General features: G+C 51.9%; 1 protein-coding gene across 1 annotated transcript; it reads right to left on the reverse strand.

Moving 5' to 3' along the window:
- Window positions 1-21,055, reverse strand: LOC144331440 (collagen alpha-1(XIII) chain-like). Its single transcript, XM_077947979.1, has 2 exons — window positions 20,188-21,055; window positions 1-183 (listed from the first exon to the last, which is right to left on the reverse strand). The coding sequence occupies exons 1-2, from the start codon at window positions 20,479-20,481 to the stop codon at window positions 1-3; spliced, it is 477 nt and encodes a 158-aa protein (XP_077804105.1). The 5' UTR covers window positions 20,482-21,055.
- Window positions 21,056-26,383: the final 5,328 nt, after the last annotated feature.

The following is a 26,383-nucleotide window of genomic DNA, read 5'->3' on the forward strand; positions in this document are numbered from 1 at the left end:
TCAAATGAAAAGTGATGGCCTGAGTGAGGTGAGGCTAGAGCATGGCCACCAGGAAGAACCTCTGGTCTCAGTCCTGGGAACACCCACTGTCACCTGTTTGCAGGGCTGCTTACCTGGTGGGCAGTTACATCCTGGAGATGTCTTTGGGGCCTCCCGGCGCCTCCTTGAGTGGAGCTTCCATTTCTGTACAAGGAGACAGACAAGAGGAGTCACCAGGAGCTCGTAGACACCAAGCCCTGGAAAGCGACTGTGGGCTGACTAGGAGGGCAGCAAGAGGGGGAAGGGGTCACATAGGGGGAGGTGGCAGAACTCTTCCTGGATCAAAGACAGGCAGTTAATGGCCTTCCACTGGCCACCGTACAACTGGGTAATAAAAAGGAGACAAGAAAGCCCATCCTGGTAATCATAATGTCTGATGTCTTTGGAGCACTCTTAAAGAAATTAACCCCAAACACAGGACCCTATAAACCAGTTGCATCTTCCCACACCTCACGCTCATGTGTACAATGACATGCTTTTCTCAGCTCTCTGCTAATAGTTTCCTGCCTTGGACTGGGCTCCTGATGGACCCCTGGGCAGGGACAGTGCCTTCTGTTCTTCTGGTGTCCCTTACAAAGCTAGCATTTGCAGACTGGGCAGGGGTACAGGAGTAGGGGGATGGCAAGGCTCTCTGCACCCCTCTGCCAAATATCTTCCTCACTTCCCTTCAAATTACTGAGCCAACCTGGAAGGCTCCAAAGAGGTGGGAGCATCAAAGAGGTAGAATATCCCAACCCTCAAGGAGTTGTCATGTTCATGATGGCAAGTGGAGAGGAGCATGCATAATGACCACGCATGCAGGATGCCCCTGTGTGTCAACTCTGCAGGCTTACGCTGCACAGGCAATGTAACAAGGGTCTCGTAAGGACTCTTACTTGATCCTTGCAACAAAGTTGGCCAGACTAGCAGTTAACAGGGACACCACTAGAGCCAGGCTGACTGGACTAACCACAGTTCTCAGACTCTGGGCTAATAAGAGTCCTCACTTCATTGGATTACTGTGAAGTTAGAAAGATTAATGCATAGAAAGAATGGCACCTGATACCCAGGAAGTTCTCAATGAATGTTAGCTATTACCATATTCATTTCACAGGTGAGGGACTTGAAGCACAGAGTGGAGACTGCACCTGGCCAAGGTCAAGGTTGAAGTAAGGAACAGAGCTGGGATTCAAACCCACACTCTGATGCTCATGAAGCCATAGGAAGCTGGTAGCCCTAGGGTCAAATAGGACTTTCAATGTATTTTATTTGGTTCCCACAGTGAGCTTTAAATCGTTATTATTATTGAATTTGTTGCCAATATTTTGAAGTGAGTGGTTTCATGTGCAAATCTGCATTTGTAATTTCTCTTGAAAAACTAACTGAGAGATCTGGCCACATGAAGCCTGTGCTCTGGCTGGCCAGGACTGACTGCACGTGATGTGCAGTAGTCCCCACCCTGACAATGTTGACCAGTTAGGGTGACAGCCAGAGCTATTTGCTTCCTCACTACTGTGCAATTTTGCCACTCAGTGTGGGCCACAAGGGAGGTGAAGAAAGTAATATGAGAGGTGTCATAAGGGTGATATCACCTCTGGTTTGGGGATGGAGAGGGAATGTCAGAAAGTTTCACAAGGATTCAGAGCAAGTGGAGTGATTTGCTGAGGGTCATACAGTCAGGATGTAGAGGATCTGAGATGTGAACTCTGGCCTCCTGGCACAAAGCCCGCTCCACCTGCTGGAGGAAGGTGAGTGCAAATGCCTGGGGAGGGAACACAGTGACAGATGGAGGCGGGGGCTCTGAGAGCAGAAGGGGGTCAAGATCAAGGCAACCAGAAGAAGGGAAACACCCCAAAGTGGGGACCCTCACTTAGAAAGGGGAGGTTGAGTAACAATTAGGTGGATGGATGTTGAAGCCAAACTACAAGTGGGCACAGAGCAGCTGCGGGGCCAACAAATGAGCCCCCAGGACAAAGCCTGCTCATAGCCCCTCTGGTGCCCAGCTCTGAGCCTGGCTCATGAATGCTGCTTTCCTGTAAGGGACTGCATGAACCCGCCTCCACATCCCTCCCCACCAATCACCTGGGGGCCTCGCACCCAGAAGGTGCATTACACAGGTCTGCTCAAGGACAAAACCAGTCAATGACTGACAAGCCAAGACCAGAGGAGTCGGCAGCATTTTGGCTAAAGGTTGTAACCATCAGATATGTCACCCACTCAGCAGCAGCACTAAGCAAGCTGCCATCACAGGGTTGGGCTGGAGACAGAGCTTGTGGCATGAGTGGGTGGCGCCCCTGCTCCGTCCCCATGGGGCACACCCCTAGAGGGGCATAACTTCTCTTGGAAGAAAATATCAATAAAAAACCAAAAAATATGTAACAGGCAGTGATAAATGCTGGGAGAAAAATGAAGTAAGGCAAGGGGACAGAGCGTTATGGAAAGTGGTCTTTTCATACCAGGGGATCAGGAAAGGTCTCTCTTTGAGGGGACTTTGAGCAAAGATCCAGAGGAAAGTAAGAAAATGAGTCATGTAGTACCTGGAGGAAGTAAGAAAATGAATCCTTTGGTATCTGGAGGAAGTGTGTTCCAGGCAGAGGGAACAGCAGAGGCGAAGGCCCAGAGACAGGATTGTGCATGGAGCATCTGAGGAACAGGAAGGGGCGAAGTGTGGCTGGAGTGATCTGAGTGAGGACAGGGGATAGGAATGTAGGGGGCAGGAAGGCAGGTCATTAAGGCAGGGGCAGAGATTTTGAATGTGTAACATGGATCCCTGCCACTGGTTCCGGGCTTGTTGACAGCCATAAAGCACCACAGCTTGTGGGTGCTGTGGGGGGCCGTCCAGTCTCCCAGGATTAGAGCAGTGGTTTAGCTGTTGGGATTGTTGGCTGCTGGTGGCTGAGCCTCTTTCTGGGAGCTGCTCTTAGCCCAAGGAAGCAGCCTTGATCAGGGTTATACCATCCCCCAAAGGCAATCCATATTTAATTACTGATAAATGGGAGGAACGCAGACCTGGCCCCTCTGCCTCAATTTGGACTGACTCTAGGGCCACCCCAGCTATGGAGCTCCCACAGGACCAGCTGGGGCCTCTGTCATGACTGTATCACAGTTCAGCCCCTCCTCTGCCCAACTCTACTCCCCTCACTCCCCCTCCTATGTTGATGCCAATAAGTCAAATAAGTAAGTCATCTACTCATAGACCTCCACTTTGGAGACTGTTCCCTTGGGAACCCAACCTAAGGCAGACCTCCATGTGACTTTCACATTTCCTGAGACTTCACCTGACCCTCATCACTACCCGTGCAACAGGCAGGCCAGAAGTCAGCCCCATTGTATAATCCTGGAAACTAAGACCCAGAAAGGGAAAGGCAATTGCCTTAAACAAGTAAACCACAGAGGGCCTAAATTCCGGGTCCTCTAACTTCAAGTTCAATGCTTTTGTTCAATAGCTCCTATATTTATTGAGTGCCTACTATTGGTGAGACTGAGTAAAATAGAGAATGAGACACAGTCCATCAGCAAACAGCTGAGTTTGGTGTGGGAGAAGCATGCTCAGATGTGTCCAGGGGACTGTAGACTTTGGAGGGCCTGGGTGTTGAGTGGAGAGTGGGGGCTGTGAGGGTTAATTTTATCTGTTAACTTGCCTGGGCTAAGGATGCCCAGATAGCTGGGAAAACATTCTTTCTAGGTATGTTGATTAACACTGGAATTAGTAGACTCAGGAAAGAAGAGTGTCCTCACCATAGTGGGTGGGCATTATCTGATCTGTTGAGAGCCTAAGTAGAATAAGGTAGAGGGAGGAAGACTGCTCTCTGCTTGAGCTGGACTATCCACCTTCTCCTCCCCTTGAACATCGACTCCCCCTGCACCACAATTGGTTCTTGGCCCTTGAGACTTGGACTGGAATTTACACCATTGGCTCTCCTGGCTCTCAGGCCTTCAGGCTTAAGTGGAGCTACACCACTGGCTTTCCTGGGCCTCTTTCTTGCAGATGGCAGATCAAGGGACTTCTCATCTCCATAATCACATGAGCCAGTCTCTTCTGATAACTCATTTTCTGTGCATCTATGTACAGCCTATTGCTTCTGTTTCTCTGGAGAACCCTGACTAATAACCAGGTCTTATGTGCCCAGGTAAGGATTCTAGCATGGAGGAACCCTTCGAAGGTTTTAAGCAAGGAGGTCATGTGGTCAAATTTGGGTGATATAAAGGTCACTCCAGCAGCCCGTTGAGTATAGACCAGTGAGACCGCTGGGGCTGAGGTCCTCTCTGGAGGATGTCGTGGTCATCACCCAATGAAGAGACGTGGGAGGAAGAAGGAACTAGGCACAGGATGGACTTGGAGTGGTGGTGGGAGCCAGGCCCTGCCTTGGGCAGCCAACATGCCACCCCTGGGACATAACAGAAGCAAGAGCAGGTTGTGGGAAGCTGGCAAGTTTGTGGAGCCCAGCGGGGGTAGGCACAGGCAGCTCTGGAGTTTGGGAGAGAAGACAGGTGGGAAGGGTGGACCTGGAAGTCGGGAGCCTTGATTGGAGGGATGGAGACATCTGAGCAGGCAAAGCTACCACAGGCACAGCTAGAAAACAAGGTCAGATTGGGGTGTGTTTTCTTGGCCTGCCCAGAGTTTATTTTGAAAGAGTATTGAATCTCAACAGTACCACAACCCAGCCACAGTCTAGGCTTCAACACTCTGCCCACGGATCTCCATTTCCCAAGGACCTAACACCCTAGTCCCAGGGACCCTCGAATCCCACAGGACCTTCAACCTGTGGGCCCTACCAGCTTTTTACTGTCCATCACCACCATGTGTCACTTCCCTCCGCGCCCGGCTCAAATTCTGCGGACAGTGATTATCACCACTCCCTGTCTGCACCCTTCACTGCCTCGACACCCTCCCCCTTCACTAAGCCACAAGCCTAGCTAGATTCAACGTCTCCTCCTACCCCACCCCTGCACACAGGCAGCGGGGTAAAGTGGGAGAAACACACAACCTCGCTGACTGATCTTACTTTAAATTTGTGATCTAGATCTCAAACGGAAGCCCAGCAATCATTCTGTGCTTCCCTCAACGCTTCACCATTGCACTGTCCTAGGAATTTTCACACTTCCTCTCCCCAAACCACCAACACCCCCTCCCCCAACTTCATTGTCAACTGAAGACCTTGAGAAGAAAAGCAAGCAGCAGAGGACTTCCAGAGGCAGCCACCACTACACGTGCCGTCCATCTGCATCTGCGCCTGCCAGCACCCTTCTCTCCTCCTGAGCTCCCCATCTGTGCTTCCACGAGGGCCAACCCCTCCTGTAGCCAGCAAGTCCCCTGCCTTCCTGCTTCATCAATCCCCTCCTCTAGATTGGATCATTTACATCAGGGACTGGCAAATGTAAATATTTGAGGCTGTGTGAGCCACATGATCTCTGCCACACCTACTCCATTCTTCCATCGGAGGCCAAAGCAGCCACAGTTTGGAAACAAATCAGTGTGGCTGTGCTCCCATAAAAAATATATATTTATAAAAACAGGCTGCAAGCTGGATTTAGCTGTAGTTAGCCCATCCTCACGGAATCATTATGCAAATATGCTGTTGTTCTTCCCAGCATAAAAAAGGAAAAGAGAAGAATAATCCTCTTTTGACTCTGGTTAGCTCTTTCCCTAGACAAACTCCTGGATGACAACCTTCGCTGCCTCCTACGTCTCTCCTGGGCCACTCCTACCTGGCTCTTCCTCTACCGTCCCTTAAGAACTCTCCTGCAGGTTGCCAATGACCTCCGGGTTGCCAAATCTGGTGGACAGTCCTCTTGCCTCCTCTCAGTCAGGCTGCAGCCTTTGCTCACCCCTCCTGCTCCTTAGGGCACTTCCTGCCCTTGGCTCCCAGGACATGCACTCTCCCCATTTCCCTTCTACCACCCTGGCTGTGCCCTCTCAGTCTCGTGCTGATTCCTTCTTATCTACTTGATGTCTAAATGTTGGAGATCACAGGGTCCACATCCAGGGTCTCACTTCTTTCTCTAGACACTGGCTCCCTAGGGTACCTCATCCAGTCTGATGGCTTCAAAGCCATCTATGCAGGATGATGCCCTGCAACCTATTCCTTCCTCCAAAACTTCAGATACATCTATCTGGCTGCCGGCTTGATATGGCCATTCATAGGCATCTCAGAATTAGCCTGGCAAAACTGAGCTTCTCATAGACTCTCCCAACTCCTCCCTGGACCTGCCCCTACCATCAACTTCCCCATCCCACCAGTTGCTCAAAACCTCACAATTATCATTGATGTCTATTTCTCTCACCCTACACCCATTCTATTAGCAATTCCAGTTCTTTACCTGCCAGACACGTCTGAGATCTGACCCCTTCTCACCAACTCCATGACTACCACCTGGTCCAAAGCTCGTTGTCTCTGGCCTAATTACTGTGATGGCATTCTAACGAATACTCGACTTCTGCCAGTGCCCCTGCAGACCTTTCTCAACATGGCAGCCAGGGTAATCTCACAGGCCTCTGAAGCTTTCAAACATGCTGGGCTTTCTTCTACCTCAGGGCCTTCACACTTACTGGGCTCTCTGCCTGAGTGTTCTCTTCCCAGCTACCTCTCTTCCCAGCTACCTACCCAGCATGCTGTTAGGCCTTCCTTGCCTCCTGCACCCCCTCCCCAAAAATTCTTCCTTCCCCAGCACACCCCCTTGTTTTATTTCCTCCTTAGGATTTTTTTTTTTTTTTTTGCTTATTTATCTTACTTATTGTCTCTTTGTACCACTAGAATGTAAGTTCAACAAGGACCTGGATACTTTGCTCTGTTCTATTCACTGCACCTAAAACAGGGCTTGGCACATAGTAGGTGCTCAATAAATATTGGTTGTTCACACATCAGGGGATTTCACATCCAGTTCTGATCTCTGGTCTCTCTTGCATGATGGGAGACCTGGCAACACTGAGCATGTACAATCAGGTGATGCTGCGTGATGGTTGCCCCTTTCAGATGGATATGTGCCATCTAGGCCACCAAAGTATTCTCTCTCCAAAGCCAGCTTCACCTACTTAGGCCACCAGCCTGGCCCCCATTGACATCTGACTTTGAGACTCATGGTGAGACGCCCCCAAGATGAGGCCCTAGGGTGGACCCCTAGCTACACTGGGTAGAAAAACCTTCCTGCGTTGCCCCTGTTGGCAGCTAGGGCCTCCTGGAATGCCCTGTGTGGCCAGGGCTGAAACATCACCCGCCTGATCGGTCGCAGCTATTAAAATGCCTGTATCAGTATCAAAGGGAAAATGCCAGGCGGCTACTCACTCCCCCCAGAGAATGTGGCTCCAGCCTGGCCTTGGGTTTAGGGGACACTCCCTCCCTGCCTCAGGGATCTTAAAGGGTCCCTGCCCAACCTGGGCCTCTGCAATATGTGGGGTGGTCCAAGCTGTGGCATAGACACAGCCCAGAGGGAGAAGCCAGGTGAGACCTGCAGCTGTGACCTTGAGCCCGGCACCTACCTTCAGGGGAATCTACAAAATAGGGATATGACCCACCACCCCCTGCCGGCCTCCTGAGTGCTGATGTGGAGACTGAATGAGACAACACAGAGGCAAGTGCCTGGAAACCACGGAGTATTGATCAATTTTGGGTTGAATTATTAAACAAGAGTTAATATTAATTATAACAGCTATGCACATTGAACTCCATATATCAGCCACTGTGCTAAGCACTTTAGGAGGAAACTATCATTGAATGATTGATTTTTGATATTATTAGTGCATGCCTCCTATTCCCTTGGAGACTGGAGTGGGACTCTCTTTTGGGTTGGCACAGATGGCCCCCAAACTCCAGTGAAGCATCTATTGTAGGCAGAGCTTGGCAGTGTTGAAATCTTATCATATCAGCTTGACTACGCTTGGGAGTGCCAGAGCCTTGGGGCCTAGTCCCAACTCTCCTACTAACTGTGTATTAAGCAAAATCTATAACCCCTCTGGACCTTGATTTTCTCATCCATAAAATGGGGATAATCTAAGTGATCTGCTAGACTACACAAGACAGCTGGCAGGACAAAATGGGATGAGGCTAGAAAACAAACAAACAGAGGTATCCAGATGTGAGGAGGGTGAGCACTTGTTTTGCCAGCTTGTTTTGCTTGGTGGCCAGGTGAAGGCCACTTCTCTCTTGAGCCAGTGCGGGCCTGCCTCCTCCCACCTGCTGTGATGAGGCTGGCCTGATCTCTGCTGCGCTGGCCCCATGGCGTGCACCACTGCGACAAGTGGTCAAGTTTCCTGCACTTGCCACGTCCCTCCTCCTCCTGGGAAACTCAGAGCCCCTCTCCCGGAAAGGGAGGGTGAGTGAGGAGGGTCTGACCTGCAGCCCTGCCTTTTGACCCTGAGAATTAGGAGTTGAAGGAAGAGGAGCTGCCCACTGAAATGACCACAGCCCCAAAGCTCTGGCCCCTGTGCCAGCACTCTGATCATAATGCCTGGCACAGGACGGGGGCTTGATCCCATCTGCTAGAGGCCTTTTGATCATCCTGCAGCATAACTGCTTCTGGGCTGGCTGCCCCATTGCAGACTGAGCTGGCCCTCGGATATCAGGGGCCCAGGTCAGATGTCTCGATCCACACTCGAACCGATTTACTTACTTTTAGGTCAGCCCTCTAGGACTCATCCTTGTAGTCCCAGGAGGAGGTGGGCTTTGGCAGAATTGGGATAAATGGGCATGGGGTAGGGAGGGCATTCTCGTGAGGAGGTAGAGAGGCAGGACCTGGCTGCTCAGTGCTGGCTCCATGGGCTACATCCCAGGGACTGCAGGAGAGGGATGTCTCCACAGAAGGGGTTAAAGGGACAGGCCCACATGTAGCCACGTGCCCCAGGGCACAGGCAGCTTGGCAGGGTGAAATCAAAGCGGAGGAAATCAAGACATCCAACCCACAACCACCAAAACTGAACTTGCCAGGGCTGCTGCAGGGGCCTGTGTGCTGGGGACAGCGAGGGGGTGCCACAGGGGTGCCTTAGGAGCTGTCTTCTCCCTACCTCAACAGTTCTCTTCATGCAGTGGACTTGGCGCCTGATCACAGACTGCGGTCACGAAACAGGGGCCTGCAGGTCCTCCGGATAGCACATACTGCCTCTGTCTCCCTCTGCCTCCCTGTCTCACCAGAACCACAGACAGATGTGGCCCCAGGTTCTACGGTTCAGAAAAAAAGTCAGGGACAGGAGGCACATACCCCATGTGAGCTTTGCAGCCTTCATATGAGGAAGTCCTTCCTTCTAGCTAACCTGAGACCCTGCTGCTGCCACAGGGAGTCAAGGAGCTGATGGTGTGTGTGGGGGGCAGATTGGCAAGGGGCTCAGGACCTCAAGGATCTCAGGGGTCCAGGGGTCATCTCCAGGCCTGGTACAGGATGAGGCAGGGACCCCCAACCACAAAGAAGGAAAAGGCAGAGAGTAAGAGTCCTGGGGTGAATGTTGGGGACCTCTTTCCTCCTTTCCTGCCTTTCACAAGTGGGTATTGACTATCTACAATGTGCTAGGGGTTAATGTTGGGAACCTTGCTATGCAAAGCCGACACTGAGGCTGCTCCCATGAAGTTTATCCTCTAGGGAGGGGAACAGAAAAGCCTACAAACCACACACATCAATGTGGAGCAGCCGTTGTCATGAGAACTGTGGTCAAAAGGGGCAAGGAGCTGAGAGCCAGCTGGGGCATGGACTAGTCTGGCTCATGGCAGAAAAGTGAGACATGAGCCAAGATCTGAAGCTGAGCAGTAACTCACCAGGTGAGGGGCCCAGGCACACGGGAGTGGCTGAAAGCTAACCCAATAATGCGCTTCTTAGGAGCCAGGCAAGCATCTTGCATGTATTAGGTTGGTGCAAAAGTAATTGCAGTTTTTGCCATTACTTTTAATAGCAATTAAAAGCAATTACTTTTGCACCAGCTTAATGTTATTCACCCAGCACTCACTGCAACCCATTTCATGAGCAAGGAAACTAAGACAGAGAGGGGCCAAGTAACCTGCCAAGACAGCATACAGCCTGAAAGGACAGAGGCAGAATTTGAACCCAGGAAGCCTGGCTCAGAGCCCACACCTTGACTCTAGGCCTGTGAGAGGTGAAACTTGGCTCTTTCAAGGAGATTGGATGATCTATTACTGGAGTACCAATCACTACTCAAAGCACTTTATGTCTTAACTTTTTTTAATCCTAAAAACAACCCTCATAAAAGTACTCTTATTATCATTACCCTTATTTTACAGAGGTGTAACCTAAGGCACAGAGAGCTTGAATAACTTGCCCAAGGTCTCATCGTCAGTAATTGGCAGAGCTGGTCTTGAACCCAGCAACCTGGTTCCAGAATCTGTGCTCCACCGTGTAGCTGGACTCCAGAAGCAAGGGCAGGTGAGCCATGAGGCTGGAGAGGGTAATAAGGGCTGTACCTGAAGGCTACATGGGTCGCATTTAGCAATGTGTTCTCCAGCCTGAGAGCAACAGGGAGTTACTGAAGAGTTCAATCAGGGAGATGGCATCATTGCATTTAGTTTTCTAAAAGGTCCCCTCTGGCTGCTGTGTGGATAAGAGAGTCAGGACAGCATGGGTGAGAGCAGATGAGTTAGGGGGTCGGGCTGGGGAGGGCAGGCGGGGATGGAGAGGAGCGGACAGGTCTGCAGAAGCTGAGAAGGTGTGGACAGGAGGGCCGCGGTGGTGTGGCTGGAGGCCAGTGTGCTCACATATGAAGGGATGCTGGTGAGGGGTGGATTTCCTGCTCAGTTTAGACAGGTAGAGTTTGAGGTGCTTTTAAGACATGCTGGAGTTGCGGGTTGGTGGGTGTAGAGATTGGCTGGGGCTCTGATGATATTAAGAGCCGGAGATGTCCTACCATGGAACAGTCAGCCATATAAGGTAGTGAGCTCCCTGTCACTGAGGTGTAAGCTTGAGGACCAAGGCTGCTGTAGGAAATTCCTAGAGCAGCACCTGACTTATGAAGGCCCTTCCTGATTCTATGGAGTTGCCTGAGGCTGGAGGTGTCAGGAGCACCCTCTGACCTCCCGTGTCACAGAGCTTCCCCCAACTCCAGGAAACCTCAAATGCCAGTTCAAGGGGAGGTGGTTGAAGCTATTCCTGGAAGAGCCCTGGCAAATGCCCCTTTAACCCAGCCCCCTTTCTGCATCCTTGTCCCAAGAGGTCAACCTTTCTGACCTGCCCTATAGGCCACCTTATCAGAGCACGACCTGGTGCTAAAGAGGTGCCTTCACAGAGCATCTGCAGCCTGACAGAGGGCCACAGGTGCAAAGTCCTTCTATGGCAGAAGTTCAGGTCCCACAACAGCTTTTAGGGGCAGCAAGGTTCTTCTGCTGCAACCCAAAGAACAGATAAAAAACCAAAGTGCCTGAAGGGAGGGTGGGGCGGGCAGGAGGAAGGAGAGTGTGGGCAGAGGGAAATGCCTGGACAAATGCTCAAAGGAGAATGACCAAGACTTGAGGAGGCAGGCAAGGCTGGGGTGGGAGTGAGGATGGGAAAGGGCCAAGGAGGCAGAGGCCCAGCCTACATGGACCCCAGCCATGTGGTGTTTCAGGCAAACCCACAATAGCTGCCAGGCAGGGAGACAGGGGCCCAGTGTCCCCTCAAAGGCTGTGCCCAGGCTCTCTGGTAGGCAGTTCCGCCCCTTTGTGCTTGACTGGCCCTTGCTCTTTGAAGGACCAGGGGAGCACCCCCTGCCAGCAGGCCCACCCCTTCTGCCACAGGCAGCATCTCTGCAAGGAGGCCCCACACCCAGGGCTGTGGATGGGAGAGCGGGAGTGTCAGCAGGGGCTGCTGCTGGGGCCTGCCAGCAGCCCAGACAACACCCAGCGCAGCTGGTGACCCCTTCCACCCTAGCCTCCCCAGACCCAGGCCTCAGTTTCCCCTGGAGAAGCCTGCTGACTTCCTCTGACTGAGGGCTCAATAGACTGTTTCTGGGAGGGGCAGAACCCAACCCAAAGAGGTGGAAGAAGGATTTCTGAGGCTTCCTGGAGGGCAAACCTCAGTTGATTTTGTTTTTGGAAAACAACAGCAAAAAGCCTGCTGCTTGCCCTTCTTCAAACCTCCCAGTGCACAAGGAGACTTTTGTTGACATCTCACCGTGAGCCTCGTCACTGCCCCTCAGCCCCTCAAGCACTGCTTGGGACCCACGTAAGGGGGTCTGGGTTTCACTGCACAGGGAGCTCCAAGCACTGGGCCACACAGACCCTCTCTCTCTCCCTCTCTCTCTCTCTCTCTCTCTCTCTCTCTCTCTCTCTCTCTCTCATTCTCAGGGCCTCCCAGGCCCAGCCGCAGAACATGATCACCCGTGGAGCTCGTTAGACACTTATGGCCAAGCCCTACCCATGGACATCTGTAGCAGGTATTGGGAACAATTGGCCTGGCGTGTTTTGAAAGCTCCCCAGGCGATTCTAATGCAACCAGCATCACCAGTACAAGTGCAAGCCTTTGAGGACATCTGGATCAGAGGAGAAGGAGGGGAAGTAACTTTAAAATGTTTAGTTACTTCAGAACTTTTACCCCTCTCTGGCTCTAAAAGGGAGACTTCAGGCAGCTGATACAAAGACAGACAGACACTATACAGTAAGGTAGAAGAACAGCAAAGGCAGAGTGATCAAATAGGATCTGGGATCAAGGCTCATACAAAAGCCTTTGCCACTGGCTGAACCCCAGATTTGCTGCTAAACTTCCTAGTGGCCAGGTCAGAGTCTGAGAGACAAGAACAAACCCATCCATCCTGGGAAACCCAAGCATTCCAGAGGCCAAGGCTGGACAAGGGCTTCCCTCAGGGTGCTCATCACCAAGGCCTCATGTAATTAGCAACACTCACAATGTCTTTCCTACAACAAAGATGCTGGTGCAGCCCTGACGCCAAGGCAGTTCAGTAAACACTGCCTCTGGGAGCCAAACCAAACTGAACAGATCCCCAGCCCCTGGCTGGTTTGACTGGCCTCAGCAGTTAGAGAGGTATGACACTTCATACAGAAAAGTATATCCTAGTGGCTGAGGATGCCAGCTCTGGGCCACACTGCCGGATTTCAAGGCCTAGTTATGCTACTCACATACTGTGTGACCATGGGAAAGTTGCTTAACTTCTCTGTGCCTCTATTCTTTCTTCTGTAAGAAGGGAATAGTAACAGTAGTAACCACTTCATAGGATTATTGTGAGAATTTAGTGAATCAATAGATGTAAAGGTCTTTGAATAGTCCCTGGTACACAGTGTAAGTGTAAGCTCAATACACAGTGTAAACTCAATAAATATCAGCCACCAATAAAAGTTGTGGACAAGGTGCATGCAGCCCCATATTATCTCCTCCAATGATGAGAGAGGTGGCAATGGTTACAGTTGCCATTAGCCAAATGATTTCATTTAATCCTACAACAACCCTGTAAGGAGGATGTCATCATCTCCATTTTTCAGATCAGGGTACTGAGGTTCAGGTCACACAGTTAGTGGCAGGGGTTCAAATGCCATGGTGTTGTCTGCTTCACCATTTTGCCACCCCCTGACTCTAAAGAAAAACCTTGGCAGGCAGCTGGGGCAGGTAAAAATGAAGCTCCTGACCTTGAGAGTAGAGGATGGGAGGGGGTGGGTGCTCCCAGCTTCTCTGCCCAGTGGGGAACACATTACCGAGCCTTTTCTGCTCTCCCAGCCAGGATGCATCTTGCAGCCTGGACACACAGAAGTCAATCATCTCATCCTCTGCTGGTTGCTGAGAAACACCCCTGGAGCAAATGCTGAGCCTACAGTTGGGTCCAGGGCCGGGGACATTGCGAGGAAGGCTGACTAAGAAACCTTCCCCAGGCCGGGCGCGGTGGCTCAAGCCTGTAATCCCAGCACTTTGGGAGGCCGAGGCGGGTGGATCACGAGGTCAGGAGATCAAGACCATCCTGGCTAACATGGTGAAACCCCGTCTCTACTAAAAATACAAAAAACTAGCCGGGCGTGGTGGCGGGCGCCTGTAGTCCCAGCTACTCGGAGGCTGAGGCAGGAGAATGGCGTGAACCTGGGAGGCGGAGCTTGCAGTGAGCCGAGATCGTGCCACTGCACTCCAGCCTGGGTGACACAGCGTGAGACTCCGTCTCAAAAAAAAAAAAAAAAAAAAAAGAAACCTTCCCCAGCCTCTAGCAGGGGGACCTTATGTTAACAGCTAATTTGTGAGAGCTGCCTACTATGTGCAAAGTCCTGGGCTAGACTTAATAAGGGACCCAAGACTGCATGCCTCTATTGCTGTCATCGGGTCCTGTGTGGTCACATAGAGAGACCGTTGTACAATGTGGTTGGGTTGAGCCATGAATGGCAAATGGATTTCCTCTTGTGCACTGACTCTAATGGACGGGAGTGGCAGCCTGGGTTGCCGTTCCCTGTGCCACTGGAGGACTGTGCTGAGAAGGATTCTGAGGCCTACCTAGGCTGAAGGGGAAAGAGTGTGTTGAGTGATGAGTAGCACCTTCTATGGTTTGGGATAAGGAAAGCCAACACCACATGCTATGTCTATTTTCCTTCTCTGAGCTAAATGTCTGGCACAACCAAGGAAGAGCCACAGGAAGTGGGAGCAGGGAGGGAGCCCATATTGGGTTGGAGTGGTTCGAGGAGGCTTTCCAGAGGGCAGTGGGGCAAGTCTAGAGTGATTAAGAAGAAGGGGAAAAGGCATCTTTCTGGGAGTTACCCAACCGTAAAGCTGTGCTTAGGGCAGATGGAATGGTGTTTGAGGTGCTTTTGGTTTTCCCCACCACCTTCCTATGAGGGTTGGCTGTCTCCTGAGGTCCTCAGTCTGTTCAGAGTTATCTCCTAGTTCAAAGGCCTTTGGAGACGCTGCAGAGCTCTAATAACTCTCCCTGCCTTTATAGCAAGCACCTGTTATTAAAAAAACGAAATCTAGACTTATGAAATAGCTCTTCATCTTGAACACCAACCCTCATTAGTAAGTAGCAGCTTCCTGGAACACTGTTGAAAAGGATTCTGAGGTTGCATGTAAGCTCCATGGAAAAGTGTACAGCAATTGATTAATAATGTCTGCTGAGAGCCCTGGGATGGGGAGTAGTGCACACTCAAGCCATGTATGGGCCACTGCTGACCTAGTTAATTGTCTGGAAAGGGGAAGGTGTGGTGGAGGAGAGATGCCTGCTGGGGGCTGGATCCCACCCCTGACTCCTCTGGTACCATCTTGTGCTGGCTGCATTTGAGGAAACCTGGATCCAGAGTCTGTCCATATACTGAGGTCCAGGCAGCTGTGGTCAGCACAGGACACTGTGCACAGGTTACCCACCCTAGTACACATGCACTTCCCCTTTAAGAGTTTCTTCCCATCCTCATCCCAGCATTTCAGTCCTAAAGGACCCCATCCAGAGCCCCAATCTTTCAGCTGCTGCTTTGATCCCTCCCCTATATCTGTCCCCTATATCTCTTTGCCATTACTTTCAATGGCAAAAACTGAAATTACTTTTGCACCAAAATCATACACCGTATAAACATGAGACACGTTATTATAATTGTTGTTATTTTTAGGGATGAAGGAGTGTGCCTGGGGTTCCTCAACATTTTAGTCTGGAAGTTTTAACCACTTCCTCTCCCAGGAGATTCTTTAACATTCAAAGGAATGAATCAGAGATAGTGGGAGGGAGGTACAGTGACATCAGTCTTCTCATCTGTAAAACGGGGTGGTGTGAATGTCAGTCCCTTAGGGAAGTTGCGAGGATTGAAAGAGATATAATGGTAACACGCATAGCATTGGCCCCTGTATGTACCCTATAACTATGGGACGTTTCTAGTACAGTTTATGATGTTATCATTGGGGGTGAGGGGTCTAACTGGCATCTCCCAAAACTCACTTAAAAGTGGCTGCTGAGACCCTCCTCTGCTTCCCCTTGGGCCTAGAAAATGGATTTGGCTCTTTTTTTTTTTTTTTTTTTTTTTTTTGAGATGGAGTCTTGCTCTGTCGCCCATGTTGGAGTGCAATGGCTCCATCTCAGCTCACTGCAACCTCCGCCTCCCAGTTCAAGCGATTCTCCTGCCTCAGCCTCCCGCATAGCTGGGATTATAGGTGCCCGTCACCATGTCCAGCTAATTTTTGTATTTTTTAGCAGAGCTGGGGTTTCACCATGTTGGCAGTCTGGTCTCGAACTCCTGACCTCAGGTGATCCACTCACCTTGGCCTCCCAAAGTGCTGGGATTACAGGCGTGAGCCACCCCACCCGGCCCAGCATTTGGCTCTTTTAAATTCCACTCCTTTCTCATTCACTGCACACGGCTGCCCAGTCCTGGGTGTCATCTGATTTTCTCCATTTGGGACATTCCAGCTTCTTTCTCACAGCAAGCAAATCAAATAACAGGCAGCTGGACTGCTCGTTAACGGTCCCAGACCAGGAGAGAGGCACTGATGGGGGAAGAGCTGGGGCCTGAGGTCTGGAAAGCACACTCCTGGTTCCCCACAGAGCCGGCTCCCGCCATCCTCCAGTCCCGGCTCTGCACAACCCCTGTCGTGGGCTGGTCCCCTCGGATCTGCCTCTGGCTCCCCTCTCAGGCCTCCTGTCCTCCTGGGTCCCCTTGGCCGGCCCTCCCTGCAGCTCCCTCTTCCTTCTGCCTCATAGACACAGTCTTTGCCACATCACCTGCTTTCCCCATTGGCATGGGTGACATGCGTGTGCCCTGGAGTCCCACCCCCAGTTCATTGCACAGGCCGTGTGCCTCACCAGGCTTGCCCTCCCCAGTGTCCTTCTCCCATTCTTTAGGAAGTGGCCCAGTCCTGCCTGCTCCAACGATTGCCTGCCCCAGGTCCCTAAGAGCCCTCCCTGAGCACTCATCTGGTCTTGTGCATGGTCTTTGGTGATGGCACCTTTTAGTGAAGTCTCCGATCTGTCCCCAGTCCCAGGAGGGAGGCAGGGCCTAGATTTTATGGAAGATGAACCCGAAGTGCAGGAGTGTAGCATGGTTTGCCTAAGGCCACAGGACTGGCAAAGCCCAGCTAGAATCCTGGTCTTGGCCCCCAGACTCACCAGATGCCTGTGTGCCCCGTGAGGACAGGCACCTTCTGCACCTCCATTTTGGAGAATTGTTTTGTAAGAAAATCATTTCCCCTCTCTTGTCTCTGAATTTTCCTCTCCCGTGGCAGGTTTCTACCTGTCCCAATTCTCTGCCTTACCCATTCCTCTCCTCTGCCCTTTGCTCAGACCTGGGAGAACACACCTACACAGGGAAAGGCCCAGGATGGTCCCCTCAAGTTGCTTTGCAGGCCTGGAAGCTGCTCACAGCACAGCACTGGCCAATAGAACTTTCTGCGAGGATGTGCATATTCTTTCTCTCTACTGTCCAGCTCCATAGTCTCTAGCTGCAGTGTCCACTGAACACTTGAAACCAGGCTGTTGCAACAGACAAGCTAAAATTTAAATTTTATTTAATTTTAGTTTGTTTAAATGTAATGAGTTGCATATGAATAGCAGTTTCTGTATTGGACAGTCCAACACTAGGGTGTCCCTCCAGGAGCACAGAGAAGGCACCCACAGATAAGGCCACTCACACCATCCACCTGTGGCATAGTTCCCTTCCTCTGGCTCCAGCATCTTCCCCTATTGACCTCAGCCACCATTTCCAGTCACCCCTCTCTGATCCTACTTTCACCCCCATTCATTGTCCCTTCTGGCCTGCAGCAGCCTCCTGTTTGGCCTTACTGGTTTGCCAGCCATAAGCACTCACTCTAGGGGCATAACTGCCTTGCTCAAAACCCTTCAATGTCTCCCTGTTACTCTTATTTAGATCTAACTTTCTCTAAGGCCCCTCTTGACCTGAGCTGCCCATCTCTCTCCAGCCACATCTCCTACTTCCTCACCCTCCCAGTCCTCCGGGGTCCTGGACTTCCCGCACTTCTCTCAATTCCCTCTGGCCTCCAGCCTCAAAGACTGTTCCCTTTGTCCCCTTAGAACAAGGCTTCACTCACCCACTTTTGCCTGGCAAACTCCTATTCATCCTTCAGTTCTTCATTTGAAAATCACTTCCCTAAGGAAGGCTGCCATGACTGCCACCACCATCAGACAATGCTGCATGTAATGCATTCCCCAGGCCCCTCTCTTCTTTCACTATTGTAGCTTTTTTTTTCTTTGTACACGACATGGTCACTACCCATTTTCTTCTTTGTGCACTACTTCCCTGTAAGTTTAGGAGGGCAAAAGTGTCTCCCACAATACCTGATCCACAGCAGGCTCTCAACAAACATTTACTGAATGAATGAATGAGAATAGACCAAAAAAAAAAAAAAAGATGGCAGGATACAGTGCAAAGAACATTGTATACAGGGCCAGGAGGCTGAGGTTCTAGTCCTGGACCTCACTATGTGACTCTGGGCTCAATTTCCCCACCTTAAAAATGGGATTCAGTTCAGATGTTCTCTGGGATAACTTTGATATCTAGTAGTTGAAAAGATTACATTCAGTAGGGTAAATACGGAGCTGCAGCTTGGAGGGAAGGAGTGAGCATGTTGGATACAATAGTAACCAACATATAGCCCCAAGGCCCCTAGAGTATACGACTTGGCATGGCTAAGTCTGAAGCAGCGGAAGCAAGGAGCTAGGAAAGGCCAGGGCATGGTCAGGCCAGCAGGAAGGTCTGGGAAGGGGAAAGCATGGACAGAGGGGCTGCGCTAAACCCTGCAAATCAGACGCTTTATCCCTCAGCAGCCAGGACCCCCAAGATACCTGGAGGAGCTCTCACTGCCCTGACACTCTCTTCACCACCCAGCCAGTCTGGGCTCACACTGCCTGAGCCCAGAGATGCCCCACCTCCACCCCAGGCCCAGGGGACCATGGGCAGCCCGATGGAGCTCTCCGGATTCCCTGGAGGCTGGCAGGCCATGGGAATGAGCTGACAGCAGCAGTCATGGGTGCACCACTAGCACCAGTAAGCTTGCCCTGTGACCGCCCTCTCTGCTCTGGCTCTGCAATCTCCTTCTCCTTGGCCACCCTGGAGAACTGCTCCAGCAGGTGAGAGCCTGGCAGAGGCAGCTGAGAGGAGCCTGGCTGTAGGGAATAGGTACATCTTGCCAAAATGCTCACAGCACCCCACCCACCACAGGTAGAGCTGTGCTCCAGTGTTTGCTACATCAGCACTGTTTTGCATGTTCAGAGGGGTTGGAGCGTTTGTCCCAAGTTTCCAAGTAGCAGAGTGGAGATAAAAACCCAGGGTTTCTGGACTCTACCACTGTGGTCTTTACTGTTGCACACACCCTCCAGCTAAGTAAGAGATCCTCTCCCATTTCTTCCCCATGGAAACCTTCCATGGTCAGGACCTTCCATGGCCAGGACCTGCTCCAGGACCTCTTCCCAGACTGCTGCAGCCCCCACCTGCCTGTCCTCCTCTCCATCTGGGCCCTGGATCCCCTGTGCTGTCCAGATTCCCACAGATCATCAGGCCTCACCCTGCCAAGGCCCAGCCTTTCCTCTGGTGGCACAAAGAGGCTGCATGTCCCTCCTTCCTGGGGAGGGGACAGCCTTTTTCTGTATTCCCAAGATTGCCATAGCTACCTGATACACTAGTAGCGTTTAATCTACTTGGATCAAGAAAATTTGGAGAATGGGAGAAAGCATCCTTTTTCCAGAAAAATAAGAAACCTGGTTTAGGAACAAGAAGGTGTGGACTAATTTGCGGCCAAGGACAGCAGAGTCAGGCGACCCACACTTGGATCGTAGCGGCCTGGGCCAGTGAGCAGAGACCAGGGCACCACCCCCTGCAAGAACTGTCCCCTCTTCCCGCAACACCCCGTCCTTAAGGGGTGGAGGGGGAGGGCCACGGGGCTCAGTAAGCCTCAGCCTGGGCCTCTGGGCGCGCTTCCCGCTGCGTGGGCGCGGGGCGGCTGTCACACCCCCCCGCCAGGTCCCGAAAGGGAGGAGTGGAGCTTGCTGGCCTCCGCGCACCCAGCCTTCCTCCACCTGCCCGGCGCGCCCAGGACGCTCCCAGCGCTGGACGCCGGGAGAGCTTGCCGGAGGCGGGAGTCGCGGGGTCATGCTCTTGCCCACCAGGTCCTCCGAATCCCTGGCAGGGCAGCGTCTGTCCGTGTCCCCGACCCCTCCCGCAGGCAACTCGCACGAACCCGGGGCTCGCAGACAGCTAGCGCCCGCGGACACCGGCTGAACAGTCTGGAGGCTGCGCGAGGGGGCGCCGCGGGGAGGGATAAAAGCCAGCAACAAAGAGCACAGACCTCGTCCAGCAGTTGGTTGACTCGTCCCAAAATAGCCGTCTCCATTTGCTGCTCCCCGCGCTCCGCTTCCAGGCGCAGCACCCGGGCCTGCAGCTCCGCCGTCCGAAAGTGGGCGAGCAGGCTGAGTGCCAGCGAGCAGAGGGCCAGCGCCAGCAGCCCGCACGACCCTGGACTCGGCAGCCGTGCGCCGCGCTCCGCCCGCGCCGCCGCCAGAGCCACCGTCCCGGACGCGCCCAACTCCCTAGGGCCGCAGGCACCAGTGGCTGCCGCTTTGTGGGTGCTCTCCGCTACCATCCTCTCACGTCTTGAGAACCAATAAATAAATAAATAGAATAAATAAAGGCGACAGCTGCTGCCAAAAGGCTGTATCCAAACTGCGGGGCAAGGGGGAAAGGGCTTGTATCGCTGGACAACGTCCCTTTCCGTTGCTCCCGGCAAAGAGGACGGAAAAATTAGCAGTAGGAGGGGAAGGGCCGAAAAAGCACAACCAGCGGTAATTGGGGTACACCTAGGTGAGAAAAAAAGTTATTTCGAAGAACGTTCCAAGTCCAGGAAAGTTAGGGGAATCTGACCGGCTCTCCTTCTCTCCGCCCAGTCTTTCCCTTCAAGAGTCTGCAGAGCAGTTGGTGCCGCGCTGTCAGTCCTCCTGGGCGCCTCGTGTCTCCCGGGCCAGCCAGTTTCAGTCCCCGGGCGAAGGGGCGCACATGGAGGGCCCCATGGGCAGAGGTGGGTAGTGGCGGCTGGCGAGGAGCGCTGGGGCCGATTCCGGCGCCTCTGTAACTTGACACACTCCCTGCGGCTGCACGGATCGGATGAGCAATCCGTGCTACTTCCCAAACTAATCTCTCCCGCCCCCCTCCCTCCTCCTCCTCCTCACTCCTCCTCCACCTCCCGCGGGGCCGACTGCTTGAATTTGTTTATTTATGCAAACTCGCCCGGGGTGGGGGGCGTGGTGAGCAGGTCCGGCGGCCCCAGCCCGCCGGCCCCGGAGCCCCTCTCCCGCGCTCCCTGTCCTCTTTGAAGTGACACTTGGGGTTATTTATAGGCAGGAAGGGGGTGTGGAGTGGAGCTGGGGCTGCACTTCTCTCTCATTCTCCGGATTCACACCGAGGGCTCGTTTGGCCTTCCACGGAGGCAGTGGGGCAGGCACCACTCCACCTTTCCCAGCCCTTGAGACCCTCCAGGACCTGGCTGAGTTATTGTCAGGGCTTGTGGGTGGATCTCCACGTCCTGATCAGGACTTCCTGATCCCTTCAGCCACTGCTCCTCTACCCCCAAGCCCTCAACCTCTTACCCCTTCCTTCTCCCCCACAACCAACTCCCTGCGGACTCTGTACCTCCTGAGATCTGCAGCTCCTCCAGTGCCAGGCGGCCAACCACATCTTTACTCTGGGGTGAAAAGTCAGCCCTCCAGGGGGCAGCAGAGCCGACACCCCTTTCTCTCTTTCAGGACCAAGACCTGAGGTAGTATGAGAAACTGAAAACTGAGCAGAAGAGCTTATTCCAGGTATCTGAGAGGTGGCTCAGTGGGGCTGCCTACCAGTCCTGACATCTCCCCTTCTTGCCTGCCACTAATCTGAGACCCCTGCCGTCTATCACTTTGTAGTGAGACCAGTCTGCCCCAATTATCACAGTCATCAAAGGTGAGCAATTCCTACATAAACTCTGGCTCCATCCCTGTGGGAGGCTTAGAGCTAACCAGGCTCTCTCCTGCTGTCATTTCCTATACTCCATTAGAGAAAAACTGGTGGCCTGAAGGGCATTTGGTAGTTTTCTCTCTTCTCTTGTCACCTCCTCCACCCCCCACATTAAGTAACATTTGTATCCCAAGAGACTTTATCTCCTTGTGCCTGTTGACATTCCTGTGAATGAGGTGGTGGGACTGAGTTTTTGGGAGAAAGCCTATCTTGCGGGAACAGCGGGCAGAGGAGAGAGGACTGGGCTTTCAAATATGCAGTGGAGATGGGGGCAGCAGTGGTGCTGGGATTCCATTTCAAAATAACAAGGAATGCCAGTAGAAACTTCCCATTTTCTATATTGACCTGATGGAACTTGATATATAATACAGTATCACTGCACTTCTAATAGAGTGTGGCATACTTAATAGTGTGTATTGGACTTGTAATATAGTAAGTACTTAGATCATATATAATAAAGGTGACATTGACTGCTGGGCCAGTCAGCCACTATGGAGGACAACAGGAGTAGAAGGTGATGCTGCTGAAAGAGCCGGTGGCCAGGAGCTCTGGGTTCCAGTTCCAGTTCTAGGATTTCCCTGATGACTTCAGGGGGCAACGGCACTCTGTTTTCTCCATCCCTGTGATGGGATGTTCCAGTCCACTCTACAGAGGAATCCTTGGGAGAACTCGATGGTATTGAGGAACACCAGGGGGCGCTGGAGAGTTTCTGCACTGGGAAGTACAGGCCCGGAAATTCAGGGACTTTGGACTTCCCCCGCTTCCCTCCCATGCTAGTCTGAATGGAGAAACTGAGGTGAGGAGTTAGTTTCATTCCCTCCTTATCCTGCAAACTGATCTTTTCCCTTTCAGGACTTTGGAGGCCCTCAGGAATGCTCAGGCAGTGAAATCTAAACATTTGGAGCTGGAGCATCCTTGCGACTGGGAACTGAAGGAGGAGGGTGCTGCACCAGCCTGACCTGACCCCAGCATTGCAAACCCTGGAGCTTCCAGGGGGACTCTGGAGTCAGAGAAACCCGAGTGTAAATCTCCCTTTTGTCAATGTGGAAGTTGCTGAACATCTCTGAGGCTCAGTTTTCTCATTTATAAGATGGGCTGATAATAAAAGCATCTACGCATCTGGAAGGACTGAATGAGGTAATGCATGTAAAGCAGTGAACACAGTGCCGGCACACTGCAGGCACTCAATGAAGGGCATTAGCCTCCTTCTCTGGAACTCGTGGCTGCTAGGGCCATCTCAGACACAGCTAGCTCTGGGCTCCCAGTTGTGAAACAGGAAGAGGTTTCCATCCCAGAGAAAGCAAATGGATCACAGTTAACCTCCATTTTTTCCCCAACTGATAGCTGAGAGTAGCAGCTTGTGAGCAGCAGGAGTTAGCCTGTGTTGAGGGGCCTGATCCCCAGGTATCCCTCTTCTTCTTTTCTTCTTCCTACACTGCTTAGAATTCTTACCCTGGGATATTTTTCCTTCAGGTAGAGCATTGTCTACCCCAGGCCCAAGTTACAGCCTCATGTGGCTTATCTTGAACCCTTCTTTCTTCATAGGTGGGGGCCAGGACCTGGGGACACTGAAGTGAAAAGAGTGCCTTCCAGGAGCTTTAAAAACAGTTGGTTAAGGAAGACAAGTCATGTTCACATAAAACTGCCACAAAAGGCAAAATAGCGAAAATCCACAAAACGTGTAAAGACCATAAACCGTGCTTCAGGGCTCCCAGAAGAAAGGCAGGGATTCAGATGCCTCAGGAAAAACACCCAGGAAATAGATTTTCTTGTTTGCAGTCAGAAGAGAGAGGGCCTCCAATGCTAACCCAAAGACTTTGATTTTGAACTGTGGTCTTGGTTACACGCCTAGACAGAAATGATGACAAAATGTCCCAGGCATACAACCTGCACTGTTCTTCAAGTCTTTTCTGTGTTTTTCCACTTTTTTGCTCCTGCTAGACCCTCTGCCAGGAAGGCCACCCTTCTCTCTTCTGTTTTCTACACCTTAAAATCCTACCATTTGCTCCCAGCCCATTTTTATTGAGCAAACCCCATTTCTTTTCCTCCACTGTGGCTTTGACAGCATCAAACTCCTTCCTGAAACCAAAACTGCCACCGTGGCATCTCCGAGGCCCAGCTGTGCTGTCTCCCACTGCCTCTCCCACCAGCTTTTCAGGCTTCCCCAAAGATTCCTCTTCTGCTCCCCATGACAAAAGCGAAGGTCAGCCCTCCTCCAGAAGGCCGCAGGTCCTCTGTCCTCTGCTTGACTGTTCTGCCCATGGCTGTTGACCTGCCTCTCCCATTTCTTCCCCATGGAAAGCTTCCATGGCCAGGACCTGCCCCAGGTCCCCTGTAGAGGCCACAGGGGAGCCAACACCCATCACTTTATTTGCCCTGAGCCTAGTCCCCCTTTTCCTAGTAACTGTGCCTCAGTTTCCTTTGGGGAAACTTCTCCCCAGGACATATGGCTCTGGTGGGGTTAACTCCATACCTGGCATATGAATAGGAAGTAACCTCACCAGTTGGCCTCTCTCATCTCCCCTGGCTACTGTGATTAGGTCAGCGAGGACATGTGGCCCAGTTCAGGCCAGTGAGAGTTGGACTGGAGTGACTGGGAACGACAGCTATTTCCTTGGAAGGGCTTTCTAAAGGGATAAGCTGGAGCTGCTGCAGCTGTCTTGCCACTGTTGATAAATAAGGATGAAGCCAACACGGAGGCAAACAGAGGTGGAGAGCGACTGAGTCCTGAAGACATCATCGAATCCCTTCAATCAAATTGTGCCAGAAGCCTGGTGACAAGAGTCCTTTCTGCTCCAGCCAGTTTGAGTTGGGTTTCTTTTCTTGCATGTATAAGAGCCCAGTCACATATAGGACCTCAGGCTACCTTTCTTAGTCAGAATCTCTTTGTGGTTGTTAGGAGGAGATGGCAAGGAAGTCCAGGTTCCTGTCTGCTTCTAAAAGCTTCCCGAGGGATTGGGAGGTCCATCTAGGGAAGAACCTGGACTAAGCGCTCACCCTGGGAGAACTTGTCCATCATAGGCTCCAGTTTCTATCTCTCTGCGGACAACTCTCCCACTCAAACACACAGTTCATGTCCCACGCACAGCTTGCTCACGATGGCTCTTGAAGCGCCCCTCCCCTCCACCTCACACTCAGCTTCCCCACACCCTCCCTGCCCTTTGTTCCCTCGGTGCCATGTATGGCATCACCCTGTGCTCAGCTGGGATGTTTGCTTTCTCCCTGCCCTCTCTTCCCTCACTCACTTGAGTTGGGACTAGTCCTGGAGATTCCACCTCCTTCCCTTTTTTTCGGATCTGTTCCTCCTCTCTGATCTCTCTGCTTCTGTTGTCTACCCCAAGCCTAAGGTTTTTTTGTTTTTGTTTTTTGTTTGTTTGTTTTTGTTTGTTTTGAGATGGAGTCTTGCTCTGTCACCCAGGCTGGAGTGCAGTGGTGCAGTCTCGGCTCACTGAAGCCTCCACCTCCTGGGTTCAAGCGATTCTCCTTCCTCAGCCTCCCGAGTAGTTGGAATTACAAGCATGTGCAACCATGCCCGGCTAATTTTTGCATTTTTAGTAGAGATGGGGTTTCACCCTGTTGGTCAGGCTGGTCTTGAGCTTTTGATCCGCCTACCTCGGCCTCCCAAAGTGTTGGGATTACAGGCGTAAGCCACTGTGCCCAGCCCAAGCCTAGGTCTTAAAACAAGCCCAACTTTCCCATACTGTAGCCAGAACAGGCAAAACCATGGAGGTGTGGACAGGGACCTGCCAGAGCCTCCCCAAGGAGCTCCAGACTTTCTGTTTCTTACTTCTGTCCCAGGCTTTATGATCCCTGGCATGACACTCAGTTTTCTAGCTCTGCTTCTGACTCCTGCATCAAGCAACAAGATAGAAGGGTACCTGGGCCCCTGGTGGCTTCATGGAGTCGAGTTGCCAAACAAGCCTAGACTTTCACATAAATGAGAAATAACTGAGTTCATTTGAGCCGCTGTTATTCTGAGTCTGTCTTCTGTAGCTTAAGCCACTTCTAACTGTGACTTGCATCTGTCTCCTCCTGAGCTGTGAGTTCCCAGAGGGCAGGGATGACTGTACTCATCCCCATATCCTCAGCACTCAGCACAGGGTAGATGCCCAAGGCATGGTGGAATGAAGGAAAGAGTGAGCAAAGGATGGAATGAATGGATGGATTCTAGCTCTGGCTCTCTCCTAGCTCTGTTACCTAAGCTGTGCATCTACTTCTTCTTATATAACATGTAGAGATTGATGGATGAGGCAGGAAAGAAGAAGTGGAATGGCTAACGGCCTTCCCAGCTCAAAAATCCATTCATTCAACAAATATTTATGGAGTGCTGTCTAGTGCCAGGCTTTGTGCTGGTGTTGGAGACACACTCATAAATGAAACAAGGCTGGTGGTGAAGACCAACTACCATGCAGGAAATAGTGGGAGCGTAGAAAAGTAGCCCCTACTAGGCTTGGGACATAATACCTGAAGGGTGAGTAGAGTGGCCAGGTGAATGGGGT

Source organism: Macaca mulatta, chromosome 9 (genome assembly GCF_049350105.2).
Source record: "Macaca mulatta isolate MMU2019108-1 chromosome 9, T2T-MMU8v2.0, whole genome shotgun sequence".
NCBI classification, from domain to species: domain Eukaryota; kingdom Metazoa; phylum Chordata; class Mammalia; order Primates; family Cercopithecidae; genus Macaca; species Macaca mulatta.